The 12,607-nt window shown below is 42.4% G+C and overlaps 1 protein-coding gene and 1 pseudogene across 2 annotated transcripts in view; both read left to right on the top strand.

Annotated features, from left to right (window-relative positions):
* LOC127692852 (24-hydroxycholesterol 7-alpha-hydroxylase) overlaps positions 1-12,607 on the top strand; it is a 92,466-nt gene that overhangs the window by 24,373 nt on the left and 55,486 nt on the right. For both annotated transcript variants that reach the window (XM_052193449.1, XM_052193448.1), the window contains exon 6: positions 403-507. In XM_052193449.1, coding sequence (XP_052049409.1) covers positions 403-507 — 105 coding nt within the window. The remainder of the gene's footprint in view (positions 1-402; positions 508-12,607) is intronic.
* LOC127693174 (uncharacterized) lies at positions 7,916-8,088 on the top strand (annotated as a pseudogene).

The raw sequence follows: 12,607 nt of genomic DNA, 5'->3' as shown, positions 1-12,607 counted from the left end.
AGGGTGGTGGCTCAGTCTAGGCAAAATGTTTAACAAGCAAGTTTGAGGATCTGAATTTGGGATTCTCAAAATATACATTAAAAAAATCTGTGATTAGACACATGCTAGTATCCCTAACACTGGATGGAGGTTGGTAGATTCCGAAATCTCAGTGGCCAGAGTAGCAGGACTAAGGTGCTTCAGGCTCAGTGAGAGACTCTGTCTCAAAGACAAACGTGGTACATGATGGAGGAAAGACACTCAGTGTTGACCTCTGACCTCCATGTGCGCATGTGCTTGCACACATATCCACACTAACAAGTGTGTAGAGCACCTACAGAGGAAAAATAATAAAATGGTTGGTTTGTGGACATCAGTCTTCGTCACACAGCTGTGGTCTAACCATAGTCATTTCCCTCCCAGACCGTCTTGCAGGCCTTGTTGGAAACGGTGGAGACGGAAGCACATCAATACAGTTCAAATTGTAGTCTGCTCATGCTTTGGGCTGCTCTGGCCAATGCTACTCCTGTAAGTACCTGGGGGACAACGAGGCTCGCTTTCATCTGTTTAGCTTTTGTATTTTGCTGCTGTTGTTGTTGTTGTTGTTGTTGTTGTTGTTTTGCATTATTTTCTTCACTCACTTTGGGGAACTAAAAGATGATGGTGGGTTGGGATGTAAATAAGTTCTTTTTTTTTAAAGTGAATGCTTGATAGAGTATGTCTGGGTGGTTCAGTGGGTGGAATGCTTGCCTCATGAACTACAGGAGCAGAGTCCATGGATCCTGGTAGGTGTGGCAGGCTGCCTATAATCCCAGTGCTTGAGAGGTTGAGACCTGAGATCCCTGGGACAAGCTGGCCAGCTAAGCAAGCCTACTTAGTGAACTGTGGGTTCAGTGCAAAACCCTGTCTCAGTGAGGGAGGCATCTGACATTAACCCCTGGCTTCTATAGATAAGAGAATCCATGTACACACATGTCTGCACACATGTACACACAGACACACATGCAAACACACAAGGCATGCACACATGCATATACACAGCATGTCTTACACTCACATATACATATCAAACCCCCCCAGACCCCCAAAACCCACCCCCACATATGAAGGGGGCAAAGTGTATATCCAGAGAGATTTCTTACCCCTGGCATGCAACTAGCCCAAGGAAAACTTGCCCTTTGTGGTCCTCTGTGTATTGACTCTCTTAGGCTGTATGCTCTGTGCTGTGCGGTTGGACAAAGATTAGCACCAACGTGAGAATACACCAATTGATGGTTTCCTGTGGAATTGCTCATCTCCAGCCACAGTGGGAGCTATGGAATATCTCCATGTCTACATTTCCTTTGCAGGAAAAGGGGAGAGAAGGGGGAAAGGAGGGAGAGGATGTGAATATGTACGTAGAACTCCTGATGTGGTCGAAGGCATGGGTTGTTCACTTGACAACACAGTCTCTGTGAGCATCAAAGAAGATGCTCAAAAGATGCACTAGTTAGTGTCCATTGAGTATCAGCTCTTCCTCTCCTCCTGAGTACCAATACTGTTTGCATTCCTTGGCTCCTTGGTTCTACAAGCTTCTCTATGAAGGGGGCTTGTGGCATTGAAATTCACTCCTCATCTAAAAATAACAGGGGCCTATAAAAACATTTATTTTTATGTACTTGTTCTAATTGACTAATTAATTTAGTCTTTGTTTTGAGTTACAAAGTCTTGCCATGTAGCCCAAGGCTGCCCTTGAATTTGCAATCTCAAGGGCTGAGATTATATATAGGAGACACCATGTTGGGCAACCATTTCCAATAATTATTTTTCTTTTACTAAGTGGTCAAAATAATGGGGTTTCTTAGGACACCTTTATCCATGTATACCATTGAACATGGCTTGTGGTCACCCTGATTATTCCCTCTGGATCCCATTTCTACTTATTTTCATCCTTCTTCCTAACAGTTTCCCATCTGCATCTCTCTCAGTCTCTGTCTCTCTGTCTCTCTGTTTATCTCTCTCTGTCTCTGTCTCTCTCTCTCTGTCTCTCTCTGTCTCTCTCTCTCTCTCTCTCTCTCTGGCTTACTTTCTGTGTTTTTTTAAAGCTACTATGAACAAGGTTAAAACTAGATCCATCTGTGATTCTCTGCTTTGTCTGTTCTGATTCCTTATGTTGGCTGTAATGTAAGAATGGCTGCATGTGTATTTGTGTTTGAAGAAATAGGAACACTCAGCCCATCTCTGATAAGTTTGGTCATCCCGTCCCCTTTTCTTTAACAACTAGAAATGAAACCAATGTGTAAGTATTACATATTTCTTCTTCCTGTTTCTGAAGGGAAATTCTAGGTCCCAATAACTCTACTTCTTTTAACCCATTGTAAAGAACAGAGGCAGATATTCTCACACTGTGACTCAAAGATGTACCACCCCTGAGAATATATATATTTCATCAGTGCCAATCGTGTGACAGGCCCATGCTTCCCCCTACTCTGCCTGCTCTGATATTCCTCTCTGACTCTTCTCAACTAACTGAGCTATATCAAAACTAAAGAGCAACTTCCTAAACATGCACACAACAGCTACAGTCAGAGGATTAGTTCTCAGGATCTCACAAGAAAGGTCCCTCTGAAGAAAGCCACACAAAGCACTATTGATTGGACACAGAGGTCTGTCCTTTGAGATTGGACCTGGCACTGGTCTGAAAGGATGTGTCTGATGATGACTGGAAGTTTCATCTTGTTGGACCTTCCTTGTTGGCACCTCCCAGAGGCAGTCTCAGAGACCTTGAGAAGGCCTTTGCATCAGATCTGAAGCCAGTTCCCATAGCTGGTGAGAGTGGTTCACATAGTCCTTTAACCTTTCCCAGCCTGCGTCTGTGTCCTCATCTGAACTGCCTCCAAAGATGGTTGGGAGGATTTACTGGAAATAATAAAAAGTGCTTAACAACATTGGTGCTCATTAAATAATAAATTGTTTTACATAAAAATACCACCCTCATTGACATCACAGGCTTCTTTCAATGGCCCATTAATAATGAATACAGATTGCCATGATTCCAAATGCTTGACCCCTGTCTTAGGTGTCATAGTTAGGGTTTCCATTGCTGTGAGAGATACCATGACCAAAGCAACTCTTATGAAGGACAGCACTTAATTGGGGCTGGCTTACAGGTTCATAGGGTCAGTCCATTATCATTGTGACAGGAAAAGCGGTGGCATCTAGGCAGGTATGGCACTGGAAGAGCTGAGACTTCTACATCTTCATCCAAAGGAAGCCAGGATCAGACTGTCCTCAGGAGGAGGGTATCAAAGCCTATCCCCACAGTGACACACTTCTTGCAACAAGGCTACACCTCCTAACAGAGCCACTCCCTGGGCCAAGCACTTTCAGATCACTTCAGTAGGATTTTATTGCTGTGAAGAGACACCAGGGACAAGGCAACTCCTATCAAGGAAAACAGTTATCTGGGGCTGGCTTATAGTTCAGAGGTTTAGTCCATTATCATCATGGCAGTGTGTAGGCCAGCATGGTGCTGGGGAAAGGAGCTGAGAGTTCTACATCTGGGTCAGTAGAGAGCAGGAAGAGATATATGTTATACATGCTCCAACAAGGCCACACCTCTTAAGAGTTGCTATTCCCTATGAGCTTATGGAGGTCATTTTCTTCCAAACTACCATATTCCACACCCTGGTCCCCATAGGTTTGTAGTCATATCAAAATGCACAAATGCATCAAGTTCAACTTTAAACATCCCCATATTAGTTTCAACCTTATAAAAGTTCAAAGTCTCTTCGTAGACCCATGACAATCTTTTACCTGTAATCTGCCGTGAAATCAAAATGAAAAGCAGATCAAATACTTTCAACAGTGGCACAAGATATATATTACTATTTCAGAAGGAAAGAAAGGAATCATAGTGAGGAAATACCAGACGACTGCAAACCAACTGGGCAAATTCCTAACTCTCATTTCATGTCTGATGTCAAAGAGCTCTTCAAATCCAACTCCTTTTCACTTTGTTGACTGCTACACACCTTTCTCTCTTGGGCTGGTTCCACTCTTTGGTAGCAGCTTTCTTCAGCAGGTATCCCATGACTGGCATCTCCAACATGTTGGGGTCTTCAGGGCAATCCAGGCTTCATCTTCACAGCTTCACACACTGACCTGTCTAGGACTTCAGACAAGGATACCTTGAAACACACCTGGCCTCAGTGGCTTTTCTTACTCATGGAGGGAGATTACACAACTTATTTCTTCTATCTGTGATTCTAAAGTCAAAACCATGTGGGCAAAGCTGCCAAGTTTTGATGCTTGGTGGGATTAAAACATGGTCTCCTTGTTCAATTATGTCTTTACTAGTTTTCTGTTTTCAGTGGGTTCCTTTATTGCCCAAGCTTGGATGTCCTGAAACTTGATCTGTCATTGAGGCTGGCTTCAGACTCAAAGATCTACCTTCCTCTGCCCCAGAGAGTGCCAGGATTAAAGGCACAAACCACCATATTTGGACCTACACTTTCTTTAATTCCCTTTCACAAATTGGAAGCTTAGCTGGGTGGGATCCTGCCCTGAGGTCACCACTCCCTTTATTCCATTTAATGTCTTTAATCTGTCTACCTCCTTGACCACGTGATTTAGCCCTATCCCATTTTTGGTACCTCTTACTCCTTGAATTATACATTTTGCATTTTTCCTGGTTTCCCTTGCTCCTTTTCATTACAGAACTTCATAAGAATGAGACATAATAACCCCATGTCAGAGTCTATACTAGGCTGTTTTGAGATTTCCTCTACTAAAGCAATTAACCCCAAACTCTTCCAATTTAGCCCCAGGAAGATTTTTGTTTGTTTGTTTGTTTTTGGAACAAGGGCAGAAAGCAACCACACTTTCCACCAAAATATTCCAAGAACTGTCTCCAGGCCACATACAAATGTTCTTCTCTGAAACATCACGAGCCAAGGCCTCACAGTTCAACTCATCCTCCACACCACTGTCTTCCATGCTCCTAATAGGATGGTCAGTTAAAGTGTTCAATTAAATTTCGAATCCCAAAGTCTATATTTCTCCCAACAAAAGCATGGTCAGGCCTATCACAGTAATACCCCACTCCTGGTATCAACTTCTGTCTTGGATTTTATTGCTGTGAAGAGACACCATGACCATGACAACTCTTATGATGGAAAAGATTTAATTGAGGCTGACTTATAGTTCAGAGGTCTAGTCCATTGTCATAATGGTGGGAAGCATGATGGCATATAGGCAGACATGGTGCTGGGGAAGGAGCTGGGAGTGCTACATATGGATCAGTAGGCGGCAGGAAGGGAAGAGTGCCACACTGGGCCTGGCTCAAACATCTGAGACGTTAATGCCCACCCCAGTGACACACTTCCTCCAACAGCACTACACCTGCCCCAACAAAGTCACACCTCCCGATAGTGCCATTCCCCATGATCCACCATAATCCATCAATGGCCAGGAGGGGTGTGGCTCTATTATCTTAGCTTTTAGCATCATCCACTGCTAAAGAAGCCCTAAGAGCTGTAAGTGGTGGGCATTTCATTTCCTGGGCCCAGGTGGGATCAGTATTTCTTCTCTCTTTCCTTGAAGCATGGGACTCATAGCCTGTTTTTTTTTTTTTTTCAAATTTCCAAAGTTATAGTCATGTGACTTATATACTCAAGTTCTGATCAAATCAAGATGATGATCCAATGGTAATAAAGACAACACAACTCAGAGCAATACCAAGCAGAAATCTTATTAAGACAGACAAGACACAAAATGTACATAAATCTAAAATCTAAACCTCTATTTGTTCTGATGATGCTTCCAAAATAGGATTGCTAAGTTAAAGAAGTTTTATATTTTAATTTACTCCAGTGATTAGCTCAATTACGCAGGGCATTAACCCTATGTTGCACACGTTGGGTTCCTGGTTTTGTTACCTAGCATCTGTCAGGCTGTCTGCCATTTGGGTTTCAGAAGAACATGAACAGTATATTACAGCTCCTTTATTGCTTACACTTTTAAAACCAACATGTTTTTCACAGGATCGGTAGTGTTTGTCTGGGTGCCTCAGTTGTAACTTGTTGTGTAATAACTGTATCTTATGGCTTCTGTAAGCAGTTAGTTGCTATTCAAAAACATATTTTTGTGATTTGAAGATGCGGAGTAAAAACACTAAATGACAATTTGAAAAAGGTATATTGTTCCAAATTCTGACTGGCAGCCCGTTCTTAAGATGGGATTGCTACCAGCCCACCAGAAGGCTTTGTTGTGGCCTAGGTATGTTTGACAGACCATCTCAAGGTGTTGGACATACTTTCTGAGTTTATCTCGATGGAAAGGCCATTTCCTAAGTGTAAGATGTTCCTGGCTAGAAAATGAACTTTCTAGAACATTTCCCAATAAAAAGCCAGCAACACCAAAGTTGACTTTGGTCATTTTTATCTGCTACGTCTCTGAAATTCTAACTCTGCTCAGCGGCCATTGTGACCCTCATTCTTCTCAGACTTAATGGCATGATGGACCATACGTGATTGACGGAAGATTATCTGGAATGTCATAGAGATTTGTCCTTCATTTGTTTCAGAACATGATCTAGGATAGCCATCCCTTTGAATTTTAAATGAGTTCATTTCTTAAGTATATAACAAGCCAAAGCAAAAGAATAAATAGCAGATGATGAATAGAGGATGGGTGGATGGATGGATAGATGGATGGATGGATGGATAGATTCATAGAAAAACATCAAATCAGGCAGTACGAAACACCCAGCAGAAATCAACTGGGAAGCATTTTAAGACATCTGATGCCAGTTCCCCCCAGAAAGAGTTTCAAGCAGAGCAGTGTTCTCTCAGGTGAGAAGGCTCCAAGTGAAAGAACATAGAGAGGGCATCATCAACCTAGGTGCTCACAACACCTCTCAGAAACCAACCGAGTCCCCAACTGAACTTGCTCTCCATGGCTACGCTTGCCACGGCTCTACTGCCCTCTTCTCTTTCCTGCTGAATAAACTTTTACATTATGGTATAAATTGCAGTCGCACCTGTTAGAAATGGTTTGCCTTCCTGCTATTCCCGAGGGCACAGTGCTGCCTTGAACTATTTTGCTGTCTGTTGTCTTTCTTCCCTGTCACAGAGTGAGAGGCCCTATTCCTCACATGTGGGGGCTGGGAACACTGATGACATTAACACACTAGGGTCTGAGGTAGGAGGACCAACCCCACTTCCAGGGCTATTCAGGGAGCTTAAACAGCATGGAGCAATTAATTCATATAGAGTGCTTCCAAGGCTGCCTTAGCACCCATCACCCCTCGGATGCTGTTGAAGAAATGCACAACTTATCTCCTAGGACGCAGCCAGCCACAGAGCCTCCTTCCCCATCTCTTCTCCGTTTTGTTCTTAACTCCCCTACAAGTGACTTTGTGTAGGTGCTCTGTCTTTTAGTGGCCAGCGGGCTCTCCTTTCTGCACTGTGACAATGGACTTGGCCCTTTTGACATGATATTATTACTCTACTGGGAAGTAGTTTTGCAATCCTTTCCCAAAGGTGTCAATGACTTTAGGGCCACTTTTACTTTTTCATTCAGTATCGCATGGAAACATTTTTATTAGTTCTTTACTGTTGTGTGTAATTTTATAACCTCACTTGCTCTTTCAAGAGCTCTGCCCGAACTCTCTCATCCTCTCAAAGCTAGCTCTGGCAAGCTGCCAGTGATCATGCCAGCCTCACTCAGCTCTGCCAAACCACCACCAGTTCACGCTTTTCCTATGAACGCTGGGAGCTTCGATTGCTCTACATTGACCAACCACCCGGTGGCTAGCTCCACCCATCCTCTAAGGCCAGTCCCAGGCTGGCCTTGAACTCATGATCCTTTTGCTTCAGTTTTCCAAGTAGAGTGTAGGATTATAGGCCTGTGCTGCCTTGCCCAGCACTTTTCTTATTTTTTAAGAAGGAAAGAAATCACTTCTTTTCCTTTTGGCTAAGGTGAAGTGTGTTACCTTTTCTCCTTAGTTTAATATCAGATACATCCTCTATTAGAGGACAACATACTAAATGGACTTTTGGAGCTTGATAGAATGAAAGGTTTCTCTGGCAACTCTGGGGACCTCCCTCCCCCCTTGGGGGAACTTCTGAAAGAAAGAAGTACTTCTTTTCCCTTAACTGTTGTAGGGGGAGGCAAAGTCTCATGTAGCCACCTAGCCCAGGCTGGCCCCACAATGGCTATGTCAGGAAGGATGGCCTTGGACTCCTTACCCCTTGCCTCTACATCCAGACGCTGAGATTACCATCCTGTACCATTATATGAAAACCACACTGTTTTGTCTTGGTTTATTTGTTTTACTTTATGTCTGAGTGTTTTACCTGCACCTGTGCGTTCTATGTGTATACCTTGTGCCTGCAGCGGTCAGCTGATATCATGTTCCCCCTGATAGGGTTCGCCATAAAAATAAATGGGTTTTATGGTTCTCAAAACCAATCAGACACACGGGACTCTGAGCCCTCCTTGTGTTGCCTTCTGAAGATCGAGGAGCATCATGGGAATTCTTTCCCCAGCGAGGACTCTCACTTCAAATCCGATGACCTGAGCTTGGAGTGATTATTGATCAAACCAATAGCTCACAGGAGGAAGAACCCGAGGAGGGACCCAGGGGAGAGCGGCCTGGGCACTGTGTGAAGATGAGTTAGATAATCTCCAGGCTGAGCCCTTCCTAATCCAGATGCGTCCTAGAATGTCTGCATCGCAGGCGCCTTGGTCTTCTCTTTCCTCTGTCAAGGCTCTACACCCCTGTGCTTCCAGCTTAATGCACCCTTCAATGCTGCGCTTCCTCTTTTGACCACACGGGGGAGTAGTTGAACATTTCAAAGGACATCCTGTTTCACCAAAGCAACAAAGAAATGAAAAAGACTTAAGTTATACAGAGTGTTACCTCGGTCACCTCAGAACTGATTTCAGGAATCGTTTTTGTTTTTGTTTTTTCCACTTGTGGTTATTTATTTTTCTTTATATTCTTCATTGTTCAGAATTTCATACGTGAGTACTGCGTTTGCATTATTTCTACCCTGCCCATGCCCCCTGATTCACCCTATACCCACCTCCATTACCTCTGAAGTTCATGATCTCTTTAATATAGTAGATGCTTATGCAGAAGGCTTCTCAGGATTTTTTGCATCCTTGTATTGTCTAGCCTTAGAAGCCAAGATCTGCCTCAGCAGAAAGCTCATGTTTAAGATGAACAGTTGCATCTTACACATCTTATGTTGGGAAGATATAAAAGACTCTTTTTATTCCAACTAATTTATTTTGATAAATATTAGGAATGAAGAGAAAATCTCCAAAAATATGTTAGCCCTTGAATAAAATTATAAGCCTGAAGACTTGCAGGGCATTTATTTGGGAGACAGAAGTGCAGGCAAAAAAGGTAATTCACAGAAGCATTCAAAGCTGGCTGGCACAGTGATCAGGGGTAGAAGCAGGATTCTTAGCTGACTGAGAAGATGGATGTAGTCTACTCAGTAGGAGACATTTATAATTTATTATGGTTCTAATAGAGATTTCTGCTGTCCAGTCTGAATTGAAAGCAGCTGCATTCAGCTTGGTTTTAAAAGCCTAGACCGAGGATTCGAGTTCCTACAAATAGCGAGTAGAAAATCACTCATAAATTACCTTGAGTTACCACCGAGCATTGAAAATTGCATTACCCCTGTGGCACAGAGCTTAGGCTTCAGTCCTGAGGCCTCTGGCAGTAGCCCTCAGACCTCTCCGTTTCCGGATCCAGATCAGCCTGGGCAGCAACACCACATCTCCAGGTCCTGAAAGAGGCAAGAGGGGCTTCCGGGTGGCCAGCAGGGAGAAGTCGGTGTGCTCCGGTGAATCCAGCGGGCCCCAGCAGGAGTCTTCAGGTGTCTGCTTCGGGGTCTGAACAACCTGGGTAACAGCACCCTGTCTCCAGGCAGTGCAGGAGGTAAGCTGTGCACCAGAGGCCACCTGGGAAGGGGCAGCTTGCACTGGTGAGTCCAGCATTGACAATACCAACTAACACCAGTGAGAACTAGATGGCAAAAGGCAAATGCAGGAACGTCACTAACAGAAATCAAGGCAATATGGCAACATCTGAACCCAATTCTCCTTTACCAGCATGTCCTGGATACCCCATCACACCAGTAAAACAAGATTTGGATTTAAAATCACTGGTCATGATGCTGGTACAGGAACACATGAAGGACATACTTAAAGAAATTCAGGAGAAAATGGATCAAAAGTTAGAAGCCCTTGCAAGGGAAACACAAAAATCATTGAAAGAAATCCAGGAGAATACAAAAGCCAATAATAAGGAAACACAAAAAACACTTAAAGAAATATAGGAGAACTTTGGTCAACAGGCTGAGGTCATGAAAGAGGAAACACAAAAATCTCTTAAAGAATTACAGGAAAGCACAAACAAGCAAGTGAAGGAGCTAAGCAAAACAATCCAGGATCTAAAATCAGAAGTAGAAACAACTAAGAAAACTCAAAGGGAGACAACTTTGGAGATAGAAAGCCTTGGGAAGAAATCAGGGGACAGAGATGCAAATATCAACAACAGAATACAAGAGATAGAAGAAAGAATCTCAGATGCTGAAGATACCATAGAAATCATGGACTCAACAGTTAAAGAAAATGCAAAAAGCAAAAAGCTTGTAACCCAAAATATCCAGGAAATCCAGGTCAAAATGAGAAGACCAAACCTAAGGATTATAGGCATAGATGAGAGTGAAGATTTACAACTTAAAGGGCCAGCAAATATCTTCAATAAAATTATGGAAGAAAACTTCCCTAACCTAAAGAGAGAGAGATGCCCATGAATATACAAGAAGCCTACAGAACTCCAAACAGACTAGACCAGAACAGAAATACTTCCCGTCATATAATAATCAAAACACCAAATGTACTAAACAAAGAAAGAATATTAAAGGCAGTAAGAGAAAAAGGCCAAGTAACATATAAAGGAAGACCTATCAGAATCACAGCAGACTTTTCACCTGAGACTATGAAGGCTAGAAGATCCTGGGCTGATCTCATGCAGACTCTAAGAGAACACAAATGCCAGCCAAAACTACTATATCCAGCAAAACTCTGAATCACCGTAGATGGAGAAACTAAGATATTCCATGACAAAACCAAGTTTACCCAATATCTATCCACAAACCCAGCCCTACAAAGGATAATAGGAGGAAAACACCAATACAAGGAGGGAAACTTCACCCTGGAAAAAGCAAGATAGTAACCTTTCATCAAACCCAAAAGAAGTTAACCAATCAAATTTAAAAAATAACGTCAAAAATGACAGGAAGTAACAATCACTATTCCTTAATATCTCTTAACATCAATGGACTCAATGCCCCAATAAAAAGACATAGACTAACTGACTGGATACGTAAACAGGACCCTACATTTTGCTGCTTACAGGAAACACACCTAAGGGTCAAAGACAAACACTACCTTAGAGTAAAAGGCTGGAAGACAATTTTACAAGCAAATGGTCTCAGAAAACAAGCTGGAGTAGCCATTTTAGTATCAGATAAAATTGACTTTCAACCCAAAGTCATCAAGAGACTCTGAGGGACATTTCTTGCTGGTCAAAGGAAAAATACAACAAGAAGAACTCTCAATCCTGAACATCTATGCTCCAAATGCAAGGGCACCCTCTTTCGTAAAAGAAACTTTATTAAAGCTCAAAGCACACATTGCACCTAACACAATAATTGTGGGTGACTTCAACACTGCACTTTCCTCAATGGACCGATCAGGAAAACAGAAACTAAACAGGGACACAATGAAACTAATTGAAGCTTTGGACCAATTAGATTTAACAGATATATATAGAACATTCTATCCTAAAGCAAAAGAATATACCTTTTTCTCAGCACCTCATGGTCCCTTCTCCAAGATCGACCATATAATTGGTCACAAGACAGACCTCAACAAATATAAGAAGATCGAACTAATCCCATGCCTCCTATCAGATTACTATGGAGTAAAAGTGGTCTTCAATAGCAACAAAAACAACAGAAAACCCACATACACGTGGAAATTGAACAATACTCTACTCAATGATACCTTGGTCAAGGAAGAAATAAAGAAATTAAAGACTTTTTAGAACAAAATGAAAATGAAGACACAACATACCCGAATCTATGGGACACAATGAAAGCAGTGCTAAGAGGAAAACTCATAGCCCTGAGTGCCTCCAAAAAGAAAATGGAGAGAGCATGCATTACCAGCTTAATGACACACCTGAAAGCCCTGGAACAAAAAGAAGCTATTTCACCCAGGAGGAGTAGAAGGCAGGAAATCATCAAACTCAGGGCTGAAATCAATCAAGTAGAAACAAAGAGAACCATACAAAGAAGTAACAAAACCAGGAGCTGGTTCTTTGAGAAAATCAACAAAATAGATAAACCCTTAGCCAGACTGACCAAAGGGCACAGAGAAAGTATCCAAATTAACAAACTTAGAAATGAAAAGGGAGATATAACAAAGGAAACTGAGGAAATCCAAAAAATCATCAGATCCTACTACAAGAGCCTGTACTCAACACAACTGGAGAATCTGGAGGAAATGGACAATTTCCTTGACAGATACCAAATACCAAAATTAAATCAGGACCAAA

Source organism: Apodemus sylvaticus, chromosome 9 (assembly GCF_947179515.1).
Source record: "Apodemus sylvaticus chromosome 9, mApoSyl1.1, whole genome shotgun sequence".
NCBI lineage: Eukaryota > Metazoa > Chordata > Mammalia > Rodentia > Muridae > Apodemus > Apodemus sylvaticus.
Note: the sequence above shows the minus strand (reverse complement) of the source record. Positions and strands in the feature narration are given on the sequence as shown.